General features: G+C 49.7%; 2 protein-coding genes across 2 annotated transcripts in view; one reads left to right on the forward strand and one right to left on the reverse strand.

Annotated features, from left to right (window-relative positions):
- ANGPT4 (angiopoietin 4) overlaps positions 1-17,332 on the forward strand; it is a 52,566-nt gene extending 35,234 nt beyond the window's left edge. Inside the window, exons 6-9 of the mRNA XM_027977034.3 lie at positions 927-1,028; positions 2,484-2,650; positions 7,934-8,064; positions 8,988-17,332. Coding sequence (XP_027832835.1) covers positions 927-1,028; positions 2,484-2,650; positions 7,934-8,064; positions 8,988-9,148 — 561 coding nt within the window. The 3' untranslated portion in view covers positions 9,149-17,332. The remainder of the gene's footprint in view (positions 1-926; positions 1,029-2,483; positions 2,651-7,933; positions 8,065-8,987) is intronic.
- On the reverse strand, positions 11,397-23,647 carry LOC101121190 (large ribosomal subunit protein mL41-like). Its single transcript, XM_042229951.2, has one exon. It carries the CDS (start codon positions 23,595-23,597, stop codon positions 23,190-23,192), a length of 408 nt encoding a protein of 135 aa, XP_042085885.1. The 5' UTR covers positions 23,598-23,647; the 3' UTR covers positions 11,397-23,189.
- Between the last annotated feature and the right edge of the window lie 3,643 nt (positions 23,648-27,290).

Genomic DNA, 27,290 nt, shown 5'->3' on the forward strand with positions numbered 1-27,290 from the left:
GAAGCCTTCCAGGGCTGCCCCTGACTCTTTCTTGGAAACTCATCTTGAAGCTGCCCAGATTTCATATTCAGTAGTCTTCCAGCTGTATCAGACCTGCTAGCCATATCAATCTGCTAGCTTCCTAGATCAAACCAGCCCTGGGGGTTGATTTATCTCTCATTTGTCTCTGATTTGTCTATTAATAGTATGGGACTAGACACCAAGTATTTCCTCATCAAACATTGAAATCTTCTGCACTGGCTGAAAAATTAATATGTAAACAAAAGTTAAACTGAAAGATGTGATTGCAATGGATGGTAAGCTCTTCAAAAGAATGAACTCTTTGTCTCATCCATATTGGCATTCTCCATGCCTTGAATGGAGCCTGCTACCTACTAAGTGCTCAGAAAACATTTGTTCACCAAGTGTAATAACTTTTTTTTTTTTGGTATCTTGTCCCAACCATGTGGCATGCAGAATGGTTCCCCAACCAGGGATTTAACCCGGGCCTCCATAATAAAAGCACCGAATCCTAACCGCTAGGCCACCAGGGAGCCCCTGTAATAACATTTTCTGAGTCTATGCCATATATCAAGCACTTTACACCTCTTGACATTTCATTCTTAAAGGAACCCTGCAATAACAGTGAATGAAAAGCCTCCGTTTACTGAGTTCTGTTCTTTAGATGGATGACTCATCTAATTCTCACGACAATTCCAGTGTGCAGATGAGAACCTAAGGCACAAAAAGATGAAGGTATCAGCATCCTCGTTTGACAAATGAAGAAAGAAAGGCTTTGGGCCTGAATCTGTGTGATGCCCTTGACCACCAAGCTCCCTGGTTGTTTCGTGCTGTTCTGTCAGTCAGATGACCCTCAGACTGGCCTAGACCTGGCTTCTGGCTGCCTCCAGGGGCTTCCAACTCCCCACCTTCTCAATTCTCTCCAGGTGTTCTGTGACATGGAGGCCAGCGGAGGTGGGTGGACCCTCATTCAGCGCCGTGAGAATGGCAGTGTGAATTTCCAACGGAACTGGAAGGATTACAAACAGGTAACATTGCTGCCCTGGGGAGGATCTTGTCAGTCCTGAAACCTGGGGCAGGATGTGGGGTGTGGGCAGGCATCTGGTTTGCCCTCAACCCTTCTCAGAAAAAAAAAATCAGCCTGCCTAAACCAACTCCCTTCAAACAGGTTTGGCCAGCACACATTCACTGTCAAGGACTCCAACACCCAAAATTGAACCTTCTTTTTGCAAGTCCTGACGTATATCCTAAAAACGAAAGTTTAGTTTTCATTTTATTTTATTTTTTGGAAAAGATACACAGTGCTGGAAAAATTTAAATACCAAAAAATGGAACAGAAAAAAGTAACCTCTGCTGCCCACCCCTGGATGCACTGTTTAACACACATACATGACTACATCTGAAGGAGAGATTTTTTAATGCAGAATTGCTGGCTCAAAGACCCCATGCATTTTATAAGATGAGGGATAATGCCTGATTGTCTTCCAATTTTTTAATTAAATTTTGAGTAAAGGATTTTTGGCAAGTTGACTTAAAAGCTCTTAAAGTTTTTAAGAGCAAAAGGAATAGAAAAGATACTCAAACGGAAATATAACAATACTATTTTTTGTGTGGCTGCTTGCTGTCCATTTGATAAATATTTGAAAATAAATACCAAATTAAGCTATGACTGTTCTTAAACCAATTGGGTTTTAAAGAATCATTCAAATGGCAAGAAGAAAGAGGGTGCTCAAAAGCAGAAATACACAAAAGAGTGCTGGCTATAAACCATTAGGCTGATCGGTGGTGCTAAAATGGGGAGTGGGGCTTAGGTGTGCCCTGTCCTTAGTGCTGAATTACTGTCCTGGCTAAGGGTGTTGGCTACTTGTCACCCTGGGACACTTTCCACCTCAATGCTCTTCATTTTACATTTCTGTTACTGAAATTTTGCAGTGGCTGCCATGTCACTGAACAAAGTTTGCTCTACCATGTATGAAGCTGATTTAAGTTTTTAGTTAGTTTTCAATTGAGATTTAATATACAGGCATTTATTTCTGTGCACAAATCCTAAGTGTAAGTAAGATTCAGTGACTTTTCAGTGAATATGTATTCATCCATGTGACCACCATTCAAAGATAGATATGCAACATTCCCAGCACCCCAGAAAACCTCCTTGTGTCTCCTCCAAGTCAAGACACCCCCAAAGTAGTGGTTATTCTGACTTCTACCACCATAGACTTTTTTTGACCTGTTCTTGAACTTCATAGAAATGTGATTTCAATAGCTTTTAACAGGTTTTTACATTTACAAAAGTCTTAGTCATTTTACTCTAGAAGTTGGGGAGCTCCACCCTTAGGCCTGCCCACACTATTCTTTATGAACTTGGTCATTTAGCAAAGTGGCTTTGGGTGAATGTCCCCAGAGCCCAGCCCAGCCCAGATCCTTAACCAGAGGCATAGCCTCTGTCTTCCACATGCAACCCACCCCCATTCTCCCCTTCCCAGGGCTTTGGCAACCCAGCCGGAGAGCACTGGTTAGGCAATGAAGTGGTGCACCAGCTCACCAGCAGGGCAACCTACTCTCTGCGAGTGGAGCTGCAAGATTGGGAAGGCAACGAGGCCTACGCCCAGTATGAGCACTTCCAGCTGGGCAGCGAGGGGCAGCTGTACAGGTGGGCTTGGGGCCCAGGCTGGTGGGTGGGCGGGGGACCCTGGGCTAGTGGCTACAGAGTCTGCACCAGGGGTCAGTCCCTGGGCGTCTCCTGTTGCTGCCATCTGTCCCCCATCTGGGCGCGCGTCATGGGCTCTGGAGGCGGCTGGTTAGCACTCAGCACAGCCCGGCCACTGGGTGGGGTGGAAAGAATGCCACTGACGCTGCCGTGCTGGGAGCGGGAAGGGGCCTTCCAAGGTCAGTCACCCTGAGTCGATCATTTTGCAGAGGCCTGGAATCGGGGAGGTGATGTTCCCAGCCTGTCCTATGCTATGAGGGGAAATGGAAAGTTCTCCGGGCTGGGAAGTGAGAGATCTAGGCTCATTCTCGCTCTCTCCAGCTTGCTGTGTGAACTCAGGCGAGTCAAGTCAGCTTCTCCGTACCTCTGTACCACAGGATGGGCTTAAATATGAGCAACTTATAAAATCATCAAAGTCTCCCACCATCCCCCTCAGTCTGGGTTCTTGGTCCCATTCAGAAAAAGAAATGAGCATTTCTTGAGCACCTACTATGTTCCAGGCGCATAGCTCCATTTAATCCTCCCCATAATGTTTTGAGGGCTTCCCTCATGGCTCAGACTGTAAAGAATCTGCCTGTAATACAGGAGACCTGGGTTCAATCCCTGGGGTCAGGAAGGTCCCTGGAGGAGGGCATGGCAACCCACTCTAGTATTCTTGCCTAGAGACTCCCCGTGGGCAGAGGAGCCTGGCAGGCTACAGTCCATGGGGGTCACAAAGAGCCGGACACGACTGAGTGACTAAGCACACACACACACACATAACCTTCTGAGGTAAGTGTTGCTATACCTGCTTTAGTGATGTAGGAACTGCCCAGAGTTACAAGGTAGGGGAGGCATGGTTTTGAACTCGTTTTTGCTCCCAAAACTCATTGCGTTTCTCCTCCATTGTGTTATGTCTCTGAGAAACTCGAGGATATGAGGATAAGCTATCTTGGAACCAGGACAGAATTGAATTCATAGATTCATGCTAAAGAGTCACAAGGGACCTCACATGTCATCTGTTTTTTCACATGATGCTAGAACCTCCTCCACAGCCATAGCCATCATCCAACCATGCTGGAATGCTTCCACTAATGGGAAGCCACGTCCTTCCAAAGAATCGCTGGTGACTTTCCGACTCCTTGCACTGTATGCCTAGTTCCCCCTCTGACGGCCTCTCGGTGATGTGCCCCCAACTCCTCTCTCGGTGGAATGTTCCTGGTTCCTCCAGTTGGCTGCTTCTGACATCCCTCTTTATGGGACTCAACCCAATCTGATAATGCTCTTTCGTAAAGTGTAAGGTCTAGAGCTAAATGAAACATCCCCAGGTCTGGGCTAGGCTGGCTAAGCTGAATGCCCCCTGACTCCTTGAGCTGACCAGTGAGTAGCCACAACACCTGGCTGACCTCTCTTTAAGCCACTGACCACCAAAGCCAACGCTTAAATCCTGGCTTTATCCTCCCTGAGGGACCCTGAGCAAGTCGCTCCCTCCACTGTCTTAGATCTGTGAAATGGGTGCCCAAAGTGTACCCACCTCAAAGTGCTGTGAAGCTTGAATGAGATACTATACATAGAGCATTAATACTGGCACTTAGTAAATTTCCAACAAATAATATTATACTATTATATTACAATTCCTGTTCCCAAGCCATCCCTTCACACACTTGGCTGGCCTGCTCTGTGCGAATTCACTGCTGTCCCCATCCCCAGTGCCTGGGACATAGCAGTGCATAACAGGAAGCGGGGGGTGCCTCCCTTTCCTACACATGTAACAGTTAAACTTCATTTCATCTCCATGACCCAGTCCTGGGGCAGCAGCTTCTGTGGCCCCAAGTCCATGATCTGCCATTTTTCTTAGGGAAGAAATATCAGGAAAGTATTATATCTCATTGTGCTAAAGAACATGGCCCTAGAGGCAGATTGCCCAGGGTATGAAGCCTGACTCTTTCACTTGTTGGATTCATGACCTTAAACAAGTTACTTACCTCTCTATGCCTCAGTAAAACACACTATCTATGTCATAATTGAGACAACCTGTGGGAAAATGCCTAGCATATGGTAAGTGTTAAGTAAATGTTAGAGATATATAAACAATATATCCAAAGACAGAAATTCAATATCTCTACATCTATGTATATCTCAGTTATTTATGTCCATTTATACAAACATATGCATTTATGTTAAATTTGGAACCACTTGCTGTGCTCTCCTATGTGAATTTTATGTGCTGCCTCTGACTTTTTATCTGAAACCTGGAGAAGCTCCCTGCCCATTACTCTCAGGTCTCAAAGGGCCCACAGCTATTTGACCCTTAGCGACCCCAAAATAATAATAACAATATATTGAACATTTGCCCTGTGCTAAGTGTGAGCTGGCCTTGGTCCTTTGGAGAAGAATCAGACCTGCGCTCTACCCCTCAGAGTTGTTCACAGTCCAGTGTGTCATCCCACACCCCCAGGAGTACAGGAGCTGCCTAAGGGGACAGCACAGGAGCACAGAGACACTTGTGCTATCAAGGAGGGCTCCCTGGAGGAGATGGTGCCTATAAAGAGTAGGCATTCTCCAGACAAAGAGAGGATAGAGAGGACACCCCAGGCAGCAGGGATATTCTGCAGGGCGGGGGGGGGGGGGGGGGGGGGGGCGGCGGCAGGGGGCAGACAGAAGAGTTGCCATCTAGCTGGCCACAGAAACCCTAAACTTAACCAACGCTCTTTCAAAGGCTGCTGGGATCCTAAAGATTAGGCCCTGCTCATTCAGGAACAGCTTGGAAGATCCTGGAAAACACAGAGGGGCTTGGAAACTGCCAGAGAAGGGCTAGGGGAAAGTGGCAGAAACAGACACTGGTCCCTGGGCCCCCACTGTCCAGAGTCAGCTGCCTGATAAGATGAGGAGGATCCTCTCGGGGAAGCCCAGAGGCGGGGAAGCCTGGCAGTCAGCAGCTGGGGCATGGGCAGGAGGGGCACCCTCATTTGTCAGATACAATGATGAGGACCCTCCGGGCCCAGCTGGGGTGCATGCAGAAGCCTGCAGACAAGTAGCCATGGAGCCGGGCGAGGGAGGCACAGACAAGGCACAGCGCGCACTGGCAGCAGGCACAGGCCTCCCCGAGGTGCCCACCCTCCCAGACAGCACAAGCGCAAGACACACGCAGAGGCACATAGGGACACGCACAGACACACATATTCGTATGGAGGGGCTCACCACACCCCTGGGGGATATACGCGGACCTTCAGAGCACAGAGACTCATACAAGTGCCATAGCTACCCAAACAAGCACAGGCACACAACCAGCCACGTGTGCAAACATGCCTCAGAGAAGCCCTTGCAGATAAACACGTGCACAATCCCAGCCACAAAGACAGATTGCAGAGCACACACCAGACCCACCATAGATAATGCTGCACAAACTCAAAACACACGCGCACACACACACACGCAGGCACAAAGACGCGTATCCAAATGCTCACGACTCAGACACACACAGACTCACTCCCTTTCTGTATCTCACTTGGGGACGTCCAAGGACTCATGTGTTTGTTTGGGTTCCCCAGGCCTCGGCCATGAATATGTTCAAAGCATATCTGAAAAATGGGTCAAGTGGGGTTTCCTGGCCCATGACTTGAGGGTCCCCTAGAGATCGCAGATCCCCCTTCTGGCTCCCAGAGGAGCAGGGAAGGGAGGCTGAGGACTTGGGCCCAATAAGGCGCTGATGCTGCTGAATGACCTCATGAGATCATTTGGCTTTGTCCGACGCTGACTTCATGCGGCCCCAGACTAAACATGACCCCCAACCTCAGCCTGAGCCCCAAGCCTGGCCTTGAAGTGACATGTCTGAGCCCTTAAGGGGAGCCGTCAACAGCCACAAGAAGCTGGGACCATATGAGCAAGTGGGCCGGCCAGCCTATTCCCACCCCAGGGAGGCCCTGGCTAGGTGGGCCTCTTGGAAGGGGGTTTGCAACACCAGTCATGCGAGCCCAGGGTGATATATTTAAGGGCATAGTTGAGGCTTCATGGCTGTCTGCCGTGAGCTGGCCCTGCCCTCTCTGCAGGCAGAGTCCATGGATGGGAGGTACCGGGACTGAGCTAGGCCACATGCCCAGGCACCACCTTCCCTCTGGATCCCTCTGGGGGCATCTCACAAGGCCCTGCCCTGGGGAACCAGAACCGCCCTGGCTGCACCTGGTGTCCACTTGCCTCCACCTGGAAGACCTTGATTGCTCCCAAAGTGGCTCCTGCCGCAGCTGTCAGTGGAGCCCCTCCCTCGCTACGAGCCCCCAGCACTGTCTTCAGCCAGGCTCAGTGGAAGCCTGTGCCAGCCGCGCACCCTGGGCTGGGAACACGTGGACAGGACAGGACGGATAACAACAAGCCCTGAACATGCTGGGCACTTAGCGCGTGCCAGCGCTGCTCCACACTCGTCACATGCTGAGGTCACCCCCTCACAATGACGGTTAATATGCTATCATTACCGTTTTTAAAAAATGAAAAAAGTGAAGCTGAGAGATGAAGCAGTCTGCCCAAGGGCACGCAGCTGGCGAGCAGCAGAGCTGGGATTTGAATACAGGCATTTTGTCCCCAAAGATCGTGGTTGTAATCACCACACAGGCCTCAGGGTGTCTGCCAGTGTCTTGTAGCCTGATAAATAGAAACCCTCCCCAGCTGGCTCAAGGGTAGAAGTCACAGGTGTTGGGGTGCCATGTGGGCTGGTGTGGTCAAGGAAGTCTTCCTGGAAGTGGGGGCAGGGAGATGAGTGTGAGGAGGTGTGACAGGGCTGGGGTTGCAGGACGGTCAGCTGGTGAGGGAAGGCACACAGCTCTCAAGTCAGGCCACTTGGGGCAGGCTCCTTTGGCTCTAAGGAGCTCTGTTTCCTCTTCTGTAAAACAGGAGTTTTAGGGTATGGTGAGGATTAAAGAAGAATGAGTCAACTCATGTAAAGTGCTTTAAACAATGCCTGGCACATAGTCCATGTTCAAAAAGTGCTAGTCATGGTCCTCATTAATATTATTATTATTATCATGATCACTCTCACAACTGTCCAAGACTCAGGTCCAGCTGAGTGGGGCCTGGCACACGTGGGGACTCTGTCCCTGGAGGCAGCAGGCAGGGAGGGCAGTCCAGGAGGGAACATGGCCCAGCATCCCAGGATGGGGCTCCCTTCCCAGAACAACCAGAGGGGAGCCCCTTCCTCAACCAGCCCCATCCTGACTCTGTGCCTCTCTCCCATCACCACCTCCGGGTGGCCTCCAGGCTTTCTCTGAGTGGGTACAGTGGCTCAGCAGGGCGCCAGAGCAGCCTGGTCCTCCAGGGCACCAACTTCAGCACACGTGACGCAGACAATGACAACTGCCTCTGCAAGTGCGCCCAGATGCTGTCCGGAGGTGGGTGCAAGATGGGGTGAACCCATGCCTCTGCACAGGCTCACCTGGCTGAACACCCTCATTGCCTCCCCACTTGGGTCTTTGTGCAGCCAGGTGCCATCAAGAAGTGGGTACAGGTCAGGGTCTCACTCACTTGCGAGCTGGCCTGGCTGTACCTCATCCAAACTCCCCTGCTTCCACTGAGTCCTTAAGGTCCCTTCCAGGGTCTCACTGCCCCCTAAGACCTCAGAGCAGCACTGATGGTAGGGACCAGGGTGCACCCTAGGCGGGTAAAATGCCTAATCTGCTCCAACACCAGATCTGAGACTCGCCCCCACCCCTCCTCCAGGCCAAGCAGGATCAGGAGGAGGGAGACCTGGGTCGGGGGCAGAGGGGCAGCTGCCCACCAGCTCTGACTCAGGCAGTGTTTTCTGCAGAGGGCGACGTCAGAGAGTGGGAGATGGTATGTGAGAGATGGAATGAGAGGGACAGAGATTGGAGGGGACCTCCAGAGACACAGAGACAGGGACAGATGGAAATGAGAGAGACATCAGGATGAACAGACAGAGAGGTGGATACAGAGCTGCATGGGGACAGGGGCAGGTACAGAGGGAAACGTGGAGAGAGAAACACAGATCACGTTTCATCCACGAAAGACGGATGGGAACTGGGTGAGAGGCAGAGAGACCCAGAAAGGCAGGGTCACAGGGAGCAAAGAGAGACAGAGACATCAGAGGGACACACCCAAGCGCCCAGCCTCTGGAGGCCCCAGGCTGAGGAGAGGGTCTGGGTATCTCCCGCCCATTCCCACCCAACCCCATCCTCAGCAGGCTGGCTTCTCTCAGGGGCCAACAGCGCTGATTCACCTTTGGGGTAGGGGGCTGCCCTCACCCTATTGACTGCATCCCCACCTCCCTAAAGCCTCTTCCTCTTGCCTCCACCAGGGTGGTGGTTTGATGCCTGTGGCCTCTCAAACCTCAACGGCATCTACTACCCGGCCCGTCACCACGTGCGCAAGCTCAATGGCATCCGCTGGCACTACTTCCAAGGCCCCAGCTACTCGCTGCGCGCCACTCGCATGATGATGCGCCCCTCGGGCATCTAAGGGACAGCATGCCTGGAGGCTGGTCCCACGGGAGGACTTGGCCGTGGTATCCCCTGGACAAGCTGGACTCGAACACAGGACACAATGCCAGGACCTTGTCCTGGACAGCCTGGGGGTCCCCTGAGCCAGCCCTCCTTGCCCCAGGAGTCCAGAAGAGTCGCCTCCGGCCCTTTTCCCCTCAAGTTGTGAAATGGTGGACGTTTGGGGGTTCCTGCCTCTTCGGTGTCCCTTTCCCTCTCCCCTCCTGCCTCTTGCAGGGCCCTCCTGCCCACCTGAGGGTTGCAGTATCCTGAATGAGTGGAGAGCAGATTTAACTGGGCTCTGCAAAGGAATATGCAGCTAGTGGTGGAATTTCAGGCAAGTGGGAAGGTATTTACAGGAGGAAACTGCCCAGGTGGAGGCCCAGACGCTGTCCCCAGGTTGTTGGAAAGGCCATCTCTTGTTCCAAGCTTTCTCACGTCCTTGAACATCCTTGAACTTTCTGTTCAAGACTGAAGGAACTGTGTCCCCCTATAATGGGAATCGCCATTTGCACCCACACTGTCCATCACTCCTAGGCCCCAGCATCTAAAGCTCAGACATGGTTTCTCAGGGGCTCCAGGAGATCTAAGAGGTACTCCTTTACCCCTAGAATGTTCTAGAATATGTTCCAGAGAGAATAAAGGTACCTGTGGTCTAATGAGGGAGGGAAACACCAGGTTAAATCAATGTAGACAGGCATTTTAGCTGCAGGCCTTGTCAGAGCCATCAGTGTGGTCATGTGCTTTGTGACTGCCCATGAAAGGGCTAGAGTGGGCCACTTTCTCCAAATTCACTTATTTGAAAATGGGGCCTGATTATCTCAGAACATCTCCTGGGGCTGTGGATGCTCTTGGAGAAAATTGGTTCTCCTGAGTCATGATTTAAACCCCAGGCCCCATCCCCACCCGCAGCTGTTTTCACCATTTTCAGCAATGAGGGCCACCATGACATTTTCAGACAGCTTCTAAAAACAACTGGAAGGAGGCTTTGGGTTGAAACAGACATGCTGTCACTGAAGAAGTGTCTAGAACTAAGTCTTTGGTCTTAGAACTAAGCACTCCAACTCTTCTCTGACCCTAGGAAGCCAGTTTTCTGGCTGGGGCTGCCCTCCACCCTTCTTGTATCCCCAACTCACGCCAGCTCTCAAGTTTAGGGACTCTTGGGGACTGCCCACTCTGTCTTGAGCAGGACACCAATCGCTGGGTCCAGATCCTTCCTGCCTCCAAACCAGAACTCCTAGTCTCCCCCTCTCTCATCCAAGAGCGATGCTACAGTTATCCATGGAGATGGCTTTGCTGAGTCTGGGCAACCAGGGGCTCCTCATGAGCTTCTTTCAGGGGACAGGAGCAGAGAGGGGCCACGGCCACTCTGCCACCCACTCCCATTACTGTGCCACTGGCGTCAATCCTGATGAGGCCACTGAAGCCCTGTTGTCCTCAGCCGACACCTGGGCCCGTTCAGGACCGACCTGCCCTCCCGCCCGGACACCCCTCTGTCTTCAGAAGGTTTTCTCCTGCATGAAGCTGTGCGATGAAAACAGGGCACCTTCGTCCCGCCTGGCTCTGCCCCACCTCCTGAGTCCCACCTGTGCTAATCCCCCGAGTCAGTCCAGCACAGATTACTGCTGATCTCCTTCTGGGAAACCAAAGGGTGTGGTTGCTAATGGTGACATTTCAGGCAGGAGGGAAAAGTACCTAGGGGCAGGTTGCTGCCCAGAAGGCTGACACCACCTTATCCAGCATTTGCTAGGCAAGCCTTTATTTAGCATCTACTGTATGCAGCGTGGTGCCGTGGGCAGGACTTTGGAGTCAGACAGACCTGCGGCTCTGAACTTGAAACCAGTGGTCAGGCCTCCCAAGGTCTCAATCGTCTGGTCTGTGAGATGGAGATGGTCTGTGCCGGGGCAGGAGGAAATGAGACTGTGTCTTTCAGCCTCTTAGCAGAGCCCAGCAGGAAGCAGGTGCCTAATAATGTTAGTTCCCAAAGAAGTGAATGGGGTGGAGAAATCAGCCCTAGTAGTACATGCCACCCCTTCTCCTGGACCTAGGGAAGGTAAGTGCTTTATTTTTGTAGCTACAGCATTTCCTTTTTTTTTCACTGCAAGTGTATAGGCACTGCTGGGAGCCCCAGGAACAGAGCTCCTCTGGGTGGGGTGAAGGCTCCAATCCCTACCTGCATCCCAGTTGTCTAAAAACGCCAAGAACCCAATTGGGGTAACCCTCACATATTTGTTTTTTTTTAATGTTCATCCTTCCTTTTTAACTTTCCTTCTTTCTCTGTGCCAGGACTCTCAAGTGCAAGGGACAGAAAACTTATCCTGAGGAGTGGATTGACTCACATACAGGGAGTCTAGAGATAGATTCGGGTGTGGTTAGATCTGGGTGCTCAAACGATGTCGCTCCTCGCCTCTCAGGCCTGCCATCCATCACGCTGACCTCATTCTCCATCAGGTTCTCTCCTGACAGTGGCTCCAGCAACCACAGGCTCGTGTTCTGCCTGCTTCACATCCCTCAGCCAGAAAGCTCCCCTGTCCCAGTGATTCCAACAAGAGCAGGATTCTTTCCAGCCAGGACTCGTCCTGTGTCCGTCCTTGCAATTACCACTGTGATTCTGGTTAACCGGACCTGGGTCACACGATCATGCCTGGAACCAGGGACTGAGGTCAGTCCCCTCCAAGGCGTTGGATTGGCCTTGGAGAAAATGAGGAGCCGCTTCAGGAAGCAGGGATGCTGGGCAGTTGAGAATAGGGGTTCACTTTTTCTCCTTCCCTCTTGCAGATTCCCGGCTCTCATCTCTATCCCTGCCCTTTCTTCTAGCCTCTGTGCCCCCAAGGCCTGTCCCTTGGGCTCCAGCTAATCCCCAGTTTGCCCCAGACTATCAAGGACACTGCTGTGTCCTGCCCAGAGGTGTCAGACCCTAGTTCACAGTCCCAGCTCTGCCCCTGGAGCAGCACTCCAGGCCCTCTCTGAGCCTTTATAGTTCCCATCTGTGCTATAAGGACAGAGCACCTGCGGATGCCTAACAGACAGCAACACTGACTCACCACAGCTGCAGACATGAACAGCTAAAGGACTCTGGGTGCACAGGGTCCTGGGGCCTAGCTGGCAAGGCCTTGGCCTTGGCTGGGTCTCCTGAAGCCACTGCTTACAGAAACTGCAAGGATACCTACATCTGCAGGTGCCTACATAGAAGCCTTGTCACCTCTCTCTGCATCAGACCAGCATTCTCCCCATCTTAGCAATGAAGAAATTAGAGCTCAGAAAGGGGAAAGAGTTTCATCCAAGTAGCTCAGCCAACACCACCTCCAGTGCACTTGCATCTTTCAGTTGCCTCCCTGGTCCAGAGCTCTCTGGAGGCATCTTGGCATCAACCACAAAAAGGCTGGAGTGGTGTCCTCTCCACCTACATCAAGGGCTGAACGAACCTTCTGGGAAGTTTTCCAAGACTATTCTGTCTTTCCCACTAGCATCTGGTAAATCCTGGTGGAGCCAGGCAGGGAGAATACATTGTTCCTGAGATCTCTGCATGTTTCCAGCAAAGGCAGTTTCCACACTGGGGAAGAGAGTTCACTGTGCACAGCCCAGAGACAGCAACCATGGGTGGGGTACAAGGTGGCCCTTTGCAGGGGGCAGGGGAGTAGCCAGCATCAGGATGGTTTGTCTCCGTAGAAAAGGGTATTTGTCCCCTTTTTCTGGACTGTCCCCCCTCCACAGTGTCCATGTGGGCCTTCACCTCTCTCATGAAAGATGCTTTGGAAAGCTAACAGTGTTGCCTTGGCAAAAGCAGCATCAGCATCTTTTGATGGAGCAGCCCCTTCCGAGAATGGAGTCTGATTCAGGCCACAGCATAAATGTGTTACTTCTCGTGTTAGATTAATGTGTAACATATCCTATGAGCTGCCATTGGATGTGTCCAGAGGGCAGGGAAGTCCAGTGGCCTTTAACATCCTGCACTTTCTACCCTCCCCTGTAAGACCTCTCTGAGCCTCACTTTCTTCATCTGTACAATGGGGAGACTGCGATCTAGTCACAGGGAAGTCGTGCAGGTTCAGGGCAGTGGTGAATGTCCAGGCTTGGCACGTTCACTTGAGTATTTATTCATTCATGCACGTATCCATTCATTCATATAGCAAGGATGTACTGAGGACCTGCCTGGGCCAGAGCCTGCCTCAGTGAGGGGGAGAGAGCAGCAAACAAGACAGACAGACAGACAGCCACAGTCCAGACATCATGGTGCTTAAGAGACTAAAGGGAAAGACTCACCAAAATCAAAATTCTTTTAAGTTAACTGATTAATATATTATAAGTGAAGAAAATAAATAGGAGTTACAGGTAAAAGATTTCAGATGGTCCAACTGGGCAGGATGATCAGGGAAAGACTCTGAAGAAAGTCACTTAAGGACGAAACGTGAGAAACAGGCTGTCAGGTGAGGAGCTGTGGGCTCTCCCACTAGAGGGAACAGCACGTGCCAAGGCCCTGGGTTGGTCATGAGGAACTGTAAAGAAGTTAGTGCGGAGGAGTGATGCCACTGAGCCAGTGCTGCCACTCCCCAGTGAGCTGGGGAGAGGGTCGAGAAGGTTCCCCCAGCACCTTTATCAGAGATCGATTCCTTGCCCAGGGCCCACCAAAAACTGGATTCAGCATCACTCTGAATAGACCTGTGGAGCTGAGGCAAATCCCTGCCCCTCTCTGGACCTCAGTTTCCCGATCTGTAAAATGCAGGAGAGGGATCACCTCTATCTCAAAGTCTTTCAGATCCTGGGTCAAGGGCCCTGGAGGGCCCGGTGTCCACTGCCCTGAGCCACCAAGGGAATCAGAAGGAGGCAGAGAAAATAAAAGGCTTGCCCTTGGGCTAAATGGGAGTTAGGGGGTCAGCCAGGGGGGCTTGTGTGGGAATGAGGGACTTTAACCACGTGCCTCTTCCTTGTTAGCTCTACACATGTCATTTCTGAATCTTAGCAGGTTCTATTGTTGCCCCCAATTTAAAAATGTGCAAATTGAGGCTCAGAGAAGTAAAGTTCCTTGCCTGAGGTCACACAGTGAGTTCTGGCTCGGGCTAAGTGGCTGTAGCAGAAAGACTCTAAAACTCAGTGAGTTAAATATTTCTCTTTTGTGCGAGTCTGGAGTTGAGTAGTCTGTGTCTAGCGGGTGGCTCTGCCATCCTCAACCACAGCTGCCTTCTCTGGGACCAGGGCAGCTGTACTCAAAGGTGACACTTCTCAGCTGGCAGGAAGGGAGGCAGGACATCCGGCACCACTTCCCCTCCGGCACCTGCCCTCTCACCCCAGCCTCATGTTTTGCCTGGAAGATCCCAGCAGCCTCCTCATAGGGCCCCATCTCCAGGGGTGCTCCCTCCTGGCCTACAGTCATGTCACTTCCCCTGTCTAGAACCTTCAGTGGCTCCCAAGTACCCTGAGCTCAGCCTATAAGCAGGACTTCATCACTCAGCTCAGCCCTTCCCCAGCTCCACCCCTGCTCCAGGGGTTCTTAACACTGGAGTTCAGAGGCTTCCGGGAGGAAGCATTCCTGCTGAAGAAAGGGTCCCAGATGGCCACCAGGTATCCTGGAAAATGTGTCTATTTCCACTTGATCTTTATGTCCCTATTGCATGGAAGGCAGGGCCCAACATGCAGCGGCTGCTCTCTCTAAGTAACACGGTTCATTGGTTCAACCCTCTGATATCTGCAGAGAGCTGGGTCCCCATCCCACTTCTGCCGCGTTCAAGTATCATGCTGGAGCCTCCGAAATCCCCATGAAGTCTTAGTAAATTGCAGACCCCTATAACTGGGCCTGTACATAGTAAGCTCTCTGTGATGCTGTCTCCAATTATTTCTCTATGCCAGGCACACCATGGAGAATTTTCCTTAGAATATCTGGGGAAGCCCTGTAATGACCATGGAAGATAGGTACTATTATCATCTTCCCCTTTTACAGATGGGGGAACTGAGGCCCAGAGAAGCCAAGACATTTGGCCAAAGTCATACAGTGAGGAGACAGTTTTGGACCCAGATGATCTGCTCCAGAGCGTGTTCACCCTATGACCAAGGTTAAAGGAAAATAAATATATACATAAGGAATTGCTGAGTTCAAGCTGGCCAGTGCTTGAAACACACAGGAAGACAAAGGCCCACTGTCTCCGCTGGATCCCCCTGGGGCAGGGATGTGAGCTTCCTTCCTACTTCTGACTTCCTGACTCCCCTGCCCTGGCTTCAGAACACACGACCACAGCCCTGCCACCCCCAGCTCCTCTGCAAGTAGGACTTAGCTTTTTCCCTTGTCAATTTCCTCGGACTTCTCCCCATCCCCTCGCCCCCTCCCCGACTTCCCCCTGCTCACCACGTCCTGGGCAGGGGGGAGGCAGAGACAGGTCACACTTGCCAATTCTAATCTGGAGAGCAGGGGAGGGCCATGAGAGGCTGGGAAGCCCCCTGGCTGGCTGAAGCCTTCCTCTCTTTCTGGGAGAGGTGTCAGGACCACAGTCACCCATGCCTGGCTGGTCACAGGTCTGGACCCCTTCCCTCGCTGGGCTTCACTCTCCTCATCCATAGAATGAGAGTGAACAGCCCAGCCCTGCTAGATTCACGGAGTTGTTGTGAGACTCAAGTAAGATGGTTCCTTCCCTCAACAAATGGTTACTGAAATACCAGCTGTGTGCCAACGACTAGGCAATGCCGACACAGCCACGAACAAGAAAGACACACCTGCTCTAAAGTGCCTACAGTCTAGGGTGGGTGGGAGGAGACAGAAACACAATAGCCAAACAGCAAAAGCATCACAGTGACTGTGACAGGTGAGCTGCACGGTGCTCAGGGGGCAAGCGTAGCAACTTAGGGAAGGCATCCTTGAGGACAAGGAGAAGTTAGGTGAAAGAGGAGAAAGAGGGTTCCAGGAAGAGGGAACAGCACATGCAAAGGCCCAGGGCCTGGTTCAGGGGAAAGCTTCAGAATATTCAGGAAGGGAAGGAAGAGGCTGGAACTCTGACAGAGGCAGAGGTAGGTAGAGCCGTGGGTGCCAGACAGAGAAGACAGGAAGATGTGGTCTAAATCAAAGGAAGCCCAGAGCCTCCAGCCTCTCCCATCCTTCAGTGTGAGCAAGGAACCTTGACCAAGTCACTTCCCCACTCAGAGCTTGGGTTTTCACGCCCCGTGAAAGAGGGATCACAGTACCTATTTCACCAAGACTTTTGAAAATGAGAGAAAATCTATCTACTATACATAAAAGGGCTTCCCAGGTGGCGCTATTGGTAAAGAACTTGCATGCCAATGCAGGAGACATAAGAGACATGGGTTCAATCCCTGGGTCGGGAAGATCCCCTGGAGGTGGGCATGGCAACCCACTCCAGTATTCTTGCCTGGAGAATCCGATGGACAGAGGAGCCTGGAGGGCTACAGTCCATGGGGTGGCAAAGAGTCAGACACGACTTAGCACACACATACATAAAAGTTCTGTCCCGGTGCAAATGACTTCTCCACAGAGGAGGACCACTTTTATTCTCAGTGCAGCTCATGGCATTTCTGGGTTTCCCCCGTTTCTTGAACATCTGTCATTGTTAACACTTGGTAGCAGACAAGTGGGAGTGAACCCCAAGTGTTTTAGGGAAATGTTTGCATGTAGAAGAGCCAATCCGTGCATTTGTTCTTTTTCCTGTCATTTGAGAAAGGACCCCAGGGTTCCACAGGAACCCAGTTTGAACACAATAACCCAACAGACTGGCAGAACCGTAGAGGAGGGTCTAACAAAGCTGACATTGGTGTAACAGGTTTTGATGACTATGATGAAAGCCAAAGAGCATAAAATGTATTAGCCCCTAACTGGAAACACCAAAAGGAAATCAGATACCATGGAAGGGAGCTGGGAAGGGGGACTAGGGCAGCTTTTAGGCGGCCAGGAATGTTTGTTTCTTGACCTGAGTGAGGATTACTCGCATATGTTTAGTTTCCCCAAGAATTTGTCAAGCTGTACCTCTGTGCATTTTTCTCTATGTATGTTTCTCTGTAGTTATGTTGGAGAGGGAAATTATACATGTACAAATATATTGTAAGCACAAAGAAAGTTGTTTAGAGAGGAATTTGGCAACAGCTAACAAAATTGTGTATGCATTTTACCCTTTGACACAGTAATCCTCATTTCTAGGAATCTAAATATACACAAACTATGCACAAAGTTATTCACTGCAGCTTCATTTGTATTAACAAAAGATTGGAATCAACTCGAATGAATAAACAAGGATACATTTCCTTCTGCATATCAAATGACCCCAATCTGGTGAAACACAACCACCATGGGTTTTATTTTGCTCAGGGATTCTGTAGGGCAGGAACTCAGGCAGGGTATTGCAGGAATGACTTGTCTCTGTTCCATGAAGGGTGGGTGTCTGCTGGAAGACCCAGATGGACGGAGGTGTCTGGAAGTTAAGCTGGGGCCGGGGGAAGGTTAGGAGAGGTGGGAATGCAATCATCTGGAGGCTTTATTTCTGTCACCTGGGCTGAGACACCCCAAAGGCTAGGCTTGGGCAGGACTGCTGACTGGAGAACCTACACATGCTCTTTCCATACTGCTTGGGGTTCCTCCCAACAGGGCAACTGGGTTCTGAGAGGAAGAGTCCTGACAGCAAGCATTCCAAACAGGGCCAACAACGTGATTTGCAGTGTGCTAAGTCACTTCAGTCGTGTTTGACTCTTTGCAACCCCATGGACGGCAGCCCACCAGGATCATCTGTCCATGGGATTCTCCGGGCAAGAATACTGGAGTGGATTACCATGCCCCGCTCCAGATGACTTGCCGGGTTCAATGCAAAGTGAAAATGTGGAAAAACATGGTTTCAAAAACTAGGAAAAACATGCCAGTAGGGGTACCAAAATATAAAACTTTTTTTCCTAGTCGCTCTCAACTTGTCATGATGTTTTTTATTTGCTACTAAATGTTGTTCCAAGTAAAGGAAAATTAAACTTTTATATTATTAGCATAAATTTTACCGTTCATCTTTACATTGTGCAGTGACAGTGAAGAATCTGCCAGCAATACAGGAGACCCAGGTTCAATCCCTGGGTCAGGAAGATCCCCTGGAGAAGGGAATGGCCACCCACTCCAGTGTTTTTGCCTGGAGAATCCCACGGATAGAAGAGCCGGGCGGGCTACAGTCCATGGGGTCATAAAAAATCGTACACAGCTGTGCAGCTCACTTTCACTTTTCAATTAACAGAAAACTCAACAGGTTTTTAAAAGAAAGTAACTTGCATAGCAGTTAGCTTTTGGTGCATAATAAACTACCCCACAAGCTAGTGGCTTAAACTGACCACTGCTGTGCTCACGACCCAGTGGGTGGGCAGTGTGGCCCAGGCTCAGGGGGAACAGCTCGCCTCTGGGTCCGTCATTCACCTGCAGTCAGCTGTGGATGAAGGCTTCCAGCATGTGGCTGTTACCTGGCTGTTGGCAAGGGTGGGCAGGTGACTGGGCCACACTGCTTCTCCTCTGCAGGCTAGCGCCACTTTCTCGCTTGGTGGTCTTAGGGTCCTGAGTACAACAGGCCCAATGCACACGCTCCTTTCATGCCTTGGTCTCTTCCCATTGGCCAAAGCAAGTCACACAGCCCAGCCCAGATTCCAGGGATCCAGAGAGAGGGCCAGGTCTTTCTCAATGCCAGAAGCTATAATAAAGTCACATTGTGAAGGCATGAGAATGGAGGAATGGGAGGAATTTGAAACCATTGTTGTGAAAAATCTATCTCAGATTGTTTTACTCAGGTGAAGAAGTGTGGGGAGCCAGCAGAGCAGGATCCCAAAGACCAAAGATGGAACAATTTAAGCAAAAAAAATAAAATAAAATTGTACTGGATTATACCCCAAAGAATAAAATAAATATCCATGAGCCCATACAGATATAAATAAATCAATAGAAGAGATAACGCTGCTAAGAATTCCAAATATTTATGTAGATACTCCACCCTTAAGGAGGGAAAGTAACTCCCACTTCTAGAGTGTGGGTTGTTCATAGTGACATTAATCCAAAGAACAGAGCATGGAAAGAGAGGGAAAAGGGTAACTTTGCAGAGAGAGCCTGACAGTGATCAAAGTTCACCCCCACACCAATAAGTAATATTGACAGTGTCTACCCTCGACAGAAGTGAAGAGGCTGCCACTTCACCTCTGCAACCTCCCTCCCCAAACACATCACCTGGTCCAACTATAAGAAAATCATCAGACAAATCCCAATCGAGGGACATTTTACAAAATACCTGACCAGAACTCTTCAAAATTGTCAAGGTCATAAAAAGAAAAAGAAAAGTCTGAGAAACTGTCACAGCCAAGAGGAAGCCTCAGGAGATATGATGATAACATAATCCTGGTGTCCTGGGTGGGAACCTGGCATATAAAAGGGACATTTGAGGAAAACTGAGGAAATCTGAATGGAGTGAACTTTTTAGTTAATAATAAGGTAACAATATTGGTTCATTAATGGTGACAAATGTACCATACTAATATAAGATGTTAACAATAAGGGAGGGTGTGGAGTATATAGGAGCTCTCTGTATTATCTTTGTAATAGGCCTGTAAATCTAAAAGATTTATTTTTAAAAAGAAGTCTGAGATGATCAACCTGAGCTGGAGCCGGTGCAGCCTCCACAGTGTTCATCAACATCTCAGGTTCCTTCCAGCTTCATGCTGCTCATATTGTTCGTGTTCATCCTTACCACATATGGTTTCATCCTCCAGGTCCTTTCTGACCCAAGATGGCTGCTGGGGCTCCTGCCATAATGCCTGATTTCCATGTAGGAAGATGAAAAAGGACACATTGGTTTCCTTCTCAGCTGCATCCGAGTCTTCTAAGGATATTTCGCATAAACCTCACCTAATAACTTCCACTCATTGGCTACAGGCAGCTGTTAAGAGAGGCTAGGTAGCATTTTGGCTGCGTACATTGGCACAAGAAATAAAATCAGGGTTTGGCCAACAAAGAAAAAGAAGAGAAGGGAATGGCATAGGAAACCAGCAGTCTATCAGGCACTATTATAGCTCCATTTTAGAGATGAGAACATGGAGGCTCAGAGAGGTTGAGTGACTTGCTCATAGTCTGAGGATAAGACAAGGAGGAAGATGGATTGAACTCAGAAATCATGTCTCTTTAGCCCTAACCACTAAGTTATGCTGCCACAGCATCAATGTAACAACATTAATTTCAGTGATATAGATGATGGTGCTTTGCTAAACCTGAATTATCACTAGCAGTGTGTGTGTGGGACACTTGCCATGCTGCCATTTCTTTTGGGTGCGTCACATACTTCCACCCACCCCTGTGTGCTGCTGACTCTTCTCCCACCACTTGGCTCTATTTTTCCCATGGCGAAGCCTCCTTCCCAGTCTCTACCTTTGCATCACGTGGCCTTTCGCTTAGCAGGAATTCATTATACATATTAAGGCTACATCTGCCCTTTTCTCACCCCTTCAAGCAGGTGACAGTGGTAAAGTGTTGTGATCAAGATCACAGACTCTGAAGTCAGCCTGGGTTCAAATCTTGGCTGCACCTCATCACTCGCTGTTGATTATGTGGCAATTTACTTAACCTCTCTTTGCCTCAACATCCTCTGTGACATGGTAGTACCTATTCATTTAACCCTCACGATACTATGTGAAAAATACAAAGCACAGTGCCTGGCCCATGGTTAGTTCTCAATAAATGTTATTCTTTCTTTAAAGATATTTTTCATGAGGACCATTTTTAAAGCCTTTATTGAATTTGTTACAGTATTGCTTCTGTTGTTTATGTTCTGATTTTTTGGCCAGGAGGCATGTGGGATCTTAGCTGCGTGACCTGGGATTGAGCCAGCACTCCCTTCCCAGTGGACTGTCAGGGAAGTCCCAAATGTTATTCTTTGATGCCAGTGTGACCCCAGATCCAAATACAATCCCAAGTAGGCCTTATCTGTGGTCATGCAGATGGTTCAGAATATATTCGAGTTACTTTTTAAAGATTACCATCAGAATAAAAGCAAGCAACTTAACAAGTCTTATGGGGAGCTCATTAACCACTACCCTCAATGCATTCTCAAATACCAGCCTGGGAAACATTCACTTAGAACAAAAAGCCCAGACTTTTCAGATTTGGCTCAAACTGCAGTAAACTTGGGGTGTGACCAGCTTGGGGCTTTCTGGGGTTCATTTGCTCAAGCTCTGAGGCAATGTTGATAATATTGCCAGGACAATGTGACAACTGGTTAGGAAAGGAATTTGCGATCTTCGAAGTGCTTGGGGCCTGAGGGTCATCTAGGGAAAACCGGTCCCACCACTAATTAGAGACACACTCCCTGCTCCAGGGACTGTCTCATTTCCAGAGCTGGGATTTTTAGCAGACAGGAGAGCTCTCCAGGGTCTGTCCTAAACTTGCTGTGTGGCTTTAAGTAAAGCCCTCCTCTTTCTGGGTTTCGTTTTCCCCATCAGCTCACTGAGGTCCCCCCTCGTCCCATCCCACTGGACCACACAGAAAGACTAAGTGATCTGCCTAAGATCACACAGCCAGTAAGTTTGTAGAGAACCAGAATTTGAGTCCAGTGCTCTTTCTGCCCAGAAGCATCCCCCAGCTGCCTGTGTGACTGGAGGGTCACTGCTCCATCCCACAGTCGGTCCTCAGTTCCTCACAATGTTCTGTCCCCCCAGTCACCATGTCAGCCAAGGTGAAGCGGGTGACAAACACCAGAAAGTGACAAAGCAAGAGTCTGGCAGTGGATTTAAGGGAGGGCCCCTCCATTCAAGTTTCAAATTCCCGGGAGAGGCTCTGGCCTGGCCAGCCTGCAGTCAGGTATCTGGAAACACCTGTGGGTTAGCTGTGGTCAGAGGATGGACACCATAGAGATGCTCACCCATGTTTGTGTCTACGATACACATCCCCGCCTCCAGGTGTTGGCACAAGCGACTGGCATCCCTCTAGAGAAAAGCAGGAGGCGGTTCTCAGAACTGGGAACAGAAATAAATGCATATTTTTGTTTCCCAAAGCCTGCCTATAGGGTTATCGTTTATAAGCACTGTGATCCTGGCTCTAGATGTGTGCAGGACCTAATGACCGGGGGAAAGTTTGGATTTCCCAGAAATACTTGTAGGCCCAACCCACAAACATTATCTCCAAGGAAACCGAACTTACCCACCCTGGGAGGCTCTGCCCTATTGCCCTCGTCTGCTGGCACTACCTAATTCATATGTTCGGAACTATGATAATGATGACAGTAATAAAACCAGCTGGCATTTATTGAGACATTAGACTAGGTATCTGACCTGCATTTCTCATATAATGACAGGTACTGCTTTTTTTTTTTTAATTGGCGTATAGTTGATTTGCAATGTTGTGTCAATGCTGTACAGCAAAGTGACCCAGTTATACACATACATCCATGCTTTATACTCTTTCCCATTATGGTTTACCACAGGATATTGAATATAGTTCCCTGTGCTATACAGTAGGACCTAGTTGCTTATCCTGTCTAAATGTAATCGTTTGCATCTACCAACCCCAAACTCCCAGGCTACCCCTCTCCCTACCTGCCTCCCCCTTGGCAACCACAAGCCTGTTCTCTATGTCTGTGAGTCTGATTCTGTTTTGTAGATAAGTTCATTTGTGTCGTCTTTTAGACTTCACATGTAAGTGATATCATAGGATATTTGTTCTTTCTTTTTCTGACTTACTTCAGTTAGTATGATGATCTGAAAGTTACATGTTGCTGCAAATGCCATTATTTCGTTCTTTTTATGACTGAGTAGTATTCCATTGTAAATATGTACTACATCTTCTTTATCCATTCATATGTTGATATATGTTTCCATGTCCTGGCTATTGTGAACAGTGCTGCTATGAACATAGGGGGTGCACATATCTTTTCTTTTTTTTTTTTTTTTTTTTTTTTACGGTAGGCAAGGTCTTTAATAGAAGCGAAAACGAGGGAACCGCCTCTCCACCCGCCACCCCGGAACTAGGCTGGGCGAAGAGGGTCCGAGTCCTCGGTCGCAGGCACATCCGGCGCGGCCGCCGACCACTCCTAGCGCGGGAAGTTCTTGGGATACAGTTGGAAGAGCTTGCCTTCCTGCGTGGGCTCAAAGCCGTACCATTCTAGGTGCTCGGGGTCGAAAGTCCCAGCCCTAAAGTCCTTCTCGATAGCCGGCGCCGCCGTCTCCAGAAAGAGCTGCTTGGCCGTCAGGGGAACGTCCGTGCCCTCCGGGGCGCGGTAGTTCACGTAGGGCTTGAGCTTGAAGCCGGCCAGCTCGGGCACCACCAGCTCCGGGACCATTTCCTTGACCAGCACGAACCTGCCGCCGCGACCGTGGAAGCCGACGCCCTTGGCACCGCGGCTCTTGTAGAAGGTGCGCGGGCCCCGCTTGCTGGTCCACTTGCTCATACGGTCGGCGCCCCGCACCAGGGCGCGAGCCGCCCCGCTCAGGAGGCCCATGGCGAGGCCTGCGCACAGCCACCACGCCGCTGCCGGTTCCAGCCGCCTCCTCACATATCTTTTCAAATTATAGTTTCCTTCCAGGTGTATTCTTGGATTATATGACATTTCTATTTTTAGTTTTGTTAAGGAATCTCCACACTCTTTTCCATAGCGGCTGTACCAACTTAAATTCCTACCAACTATGTAGGAGGGCTCACTTTTCTCCACACCTTCTCCAGCATTTGTTGTTTGTAGACTTTTTAATGATGGCCATTCTAAATGGTGTGATGAGGTACCTCACTGTCGTTTGGATTTGTATTTCTGTAATAACTAGTGATGTTGAATATCTTTTCATGTGCCTACTTGCCACCTGTATGATTTCTTTGAAGAAATGTTTATTAAGGTCTTCTGCTCATTTTTCTTGAGTTGTTTGTTTTCTTGTTGTTGAGTTATATGAGCTGTTTGTATATTTTAGAAATTAAGCCCTTGTCTGACGCATCATTTGCAAATATTTTCTCCCATTCTGCAGGTGGCCTTTTCATATTTCTTAATAGCTTCTTTTGCTGTGTAAATGTTTGTAAGTTTGATTAGGTCCTACTTTTTTATTACCTTGGGAGACTGACCTAAGAAAACATTGGTAGGATCTAATGTCAGAGAAAGTTTTGCCTATATGATAGGCATTATTAATATCCCAGTTTGCAAGTTAAGAAATGTAGGCTCAGAGAGACTAAATTACTTATCCAAGGTCACACAGCTGATAACAAGCAGAGCCATAATCTGAACCCTAAAATGGGTCAACTGTTAGAGCTAAAAGGACCCCCAAAGCATATCTAAAGCATGAGATCAATTAGCAGATGGGGAAACTGAGGTCCACATGAAGGAAAAGGTTGGGGATGTGCATTCGTGCATTTACAGAACTCCCACCAACAGTTTCATGTACCTGAGCTCACTGGCTACCTGGAGAACAGCAATCCTGCTCCCATTTCACAGACTGGACCCTGCAGCTCAGCAAAGGGGTGTCCCTTGGCCAGAGTCCTACAGCCAGTGAGCAATAGAGCTGGGATTCTAGGCACAGTCCCTCCCCGCTGGGCTCTCAGATTCAGGTGTGGTTCTGCCCGTGGGCCCTGCTCTGTTGTGGGGACGAGGACGCTACCTCCCTCCTGGTCACTGGGCCTGGCCTAGTGGGGAAACTGCCCAAGCTTGCTGGCCCGGGAACTGAGGGTATTCAGTGGATACCCAGAAGCTGGCTATCTAGGGGACCAGTGTCCAGATGAAGGAGGGGTTGGCAGAGGAGCTGGTACTTCCTAGGAGAGGAGGGGCTGGGCCTGGCAGGGCGTCCAGCTTCTGCCTGATGCTGCCTACCTGTTGGGACCAGGGTTCGAGGCCTGTCTTCTCTCTGGACCCTAGTCTCTCCAGCTGTAGACGAGGAGGTTGGAGTCAATAGTTGCCAAGGAACTCTTTAGTTCTGATGCTGTAGGATTCCAGGATGTCTGTATTAGTCAGCTATTGCTGAGTAAAACATTATCACAAACTTAGTGACTGAAAACCACCATGTGACAGTTACTATGGATCAGGCTGTCGGTGTGGCACAGCTGGGTTGTCTGTTCAGGGTCTCACCAGGCTGAATTAAGCTCTTAGCTGGGCTGTGTTCCTTTGCGGAGGTTCAGGATCTTCTTCCAAGTTCACTCAGGTGATTCGCAGAATCCAGTTCTTTGGGGTTGCCGGCCTGAGGTACATGTTACCTTGCTAGCTGTTGCTAGGAGTCACTCTCAGCTCCTAGAGGCCACCTCAGGTCCCGGCCACCCTTCATATCTCTTTCCCTCGCCTCCCATGCCCAGTGCTTCCCCTCTAGCTCCACCTTCAGAGTAGACCCAGAATCTGACACTCCTCACTCTCCACCACCTCAACGCCAGTCAGCTAGCTCCTGCATCTCCCACCAGGACCATTGTAGCAGCCGCCTAGCTGGTCTCCCTGCTCCCTGCCCGACAGCCCATTCTCCATTTAGCAATCCAGGAGGCGGCTGTTAAAATACAAGCTCAATCCTGTCCCAGCTCTTGTTCAGAACCCTCCTGCGGCTTCTCAGAGTAAAAGCCAGTGCCTTCACCATGACCTCAGGGCCGGACAGCATCCAGCCCTGTCACACGCTGACCTCACCTCCTAGGCAGGCCGTTCCTGCTCACTCACTCTAATCTTGCCACATTGGCCTCCGTGCTGTTCTGCTGACACCCAATCCCCCAGCTCCCTCTGCCTAGAACTCTCTTCCCCACAGACACTCCCCTTGCCTCCGTCTGGCCTCTGCTGAAACATCACCTTCATCAGGTGAAGCCTGCTCTCACCATCCTATTTAGGAGCACAGTCCTCCCTTCTAATAAAATTACACACATACTTCCCACTAGGCCCAGCAACTCCACTCCCAGGCATTTACCCAAGAGAAATGAAAATATATATGCACACAGAGGTGCACATGAATGTCCATAGCAGGTTTATCTGTATAGCCCAAAAGTGGAAACCACCACCCAGATGACCATCAACAGGTCGGATAAACAAACAATACGGAGAGCCATACCATGGGATGCAATTGAAAGGAACCAACACACAACAGCATGCATGAATCACGAATGTATTATGCCAAGTGAAAGAAGCCAGATTTCACTTGTAGGAACTCCAGAAAAGACAAATTCAGTCCACAGTGGAAGGAGACTGATCAGCAGCTCTCTAGATGGGTAGTGGGGTGGGAGCAAGAAATTGACTACAAAGGTGCATGTGGGAACTTTACAGGATGCATGGAAATGTCCATACCTTGTCTGGAGTGGTGGGTACGCAGATGTATACAACTTCAACTCACTGAACCATACACCTGAAATGGGTTGATTTTATTGTATATCAATTCTACATCCCTAAAGAAAGAAATGGCAATGCACTCCAGTATTCTCACCGGAGAATTCCATGGACAGAGGAGCCTGGTGGCCTACAGTACATGGGGTCTCAAAGAGTCAGACACGACTAAGCAACTAACACAATTCTACATCAGTAAAAATGGAAAAACCCGAGAGCCCCACTCCCTTCCCCTGCTTCTTCTTCCTCCACAGAACTTTCACTCCCTGGTAGGTATTACCTGTCCCCATACCAGAGGGCATGAGGTTTTTATTTGGTTTGTTCCCTGGTAGCTCAGTGGCAAAGAATCCACCTGCCAGTGCAGGAGATGCACGTGTGATCCCTGGATAGGGAAGATCCCCTGGTGGAGGAGACAGCAACCCACTCCAGTATTCTTGCCTGGAAAATCCCATGGACAGAGAAGCTTGGCGGGCTGCAGTCCATAGTGTCACATAAGAGCTGGATGTGGCTGAGCACACGTCATGCTGCTGTTTCTTTAGTGCCTAGGAGAGGATTTGGCACATGTTGTTGTTGTTGTTTAGCCACTAAGTCGTGCCCAAATCTTGGCCAACCCCAAACCCACCAGGCTCCTCTGTCCATGGGATTCTCCATGCAAGAATACTGGAGTGGGTTGCCATTTCCTTCTCCAACTTGCCCCATAGTAAGGGCTTAATGAATATTGGATGGATGGATGAATTCAGTCCCTAAAGGCTCAGAGCTGGTTAATGGAGATGGTTGTTTTGGTGTCAACACACCCACCTAGACATTGCAAGACAAACCCTAGACCAGCCCGGCCTGTGGAACTGTGGGAAGTGTTACCATTCCACTGGGGGCTGC

Source organism: Ovis aries, chromosome 13 (genome assembly GCF_016772045.2).
Source record: "Ovis aries strain OAR_USU_Benz2616 breed Rambouillet chromosome 13, ARS-UI_Ramb_v3.0, whole genome shotgun sequence".
Taxonomy (NCBI): domain Eukaryota; kingdom Metazoa; phylum Chordata; class Mammalia; order Artiodactyla; family Bovidae; genus Ovis; species Ovis aries.

What these genes read in the sequence shown, in the direction of transcription:
- LOC101121190 (XM_042229951.2), bottom strand. Translation starts at nt 23,597, where the DNA reads ATGGGCCTCCTGAGCGGGGCGGCTCGCGCCCTGGTGCGGGGCGCCGAC.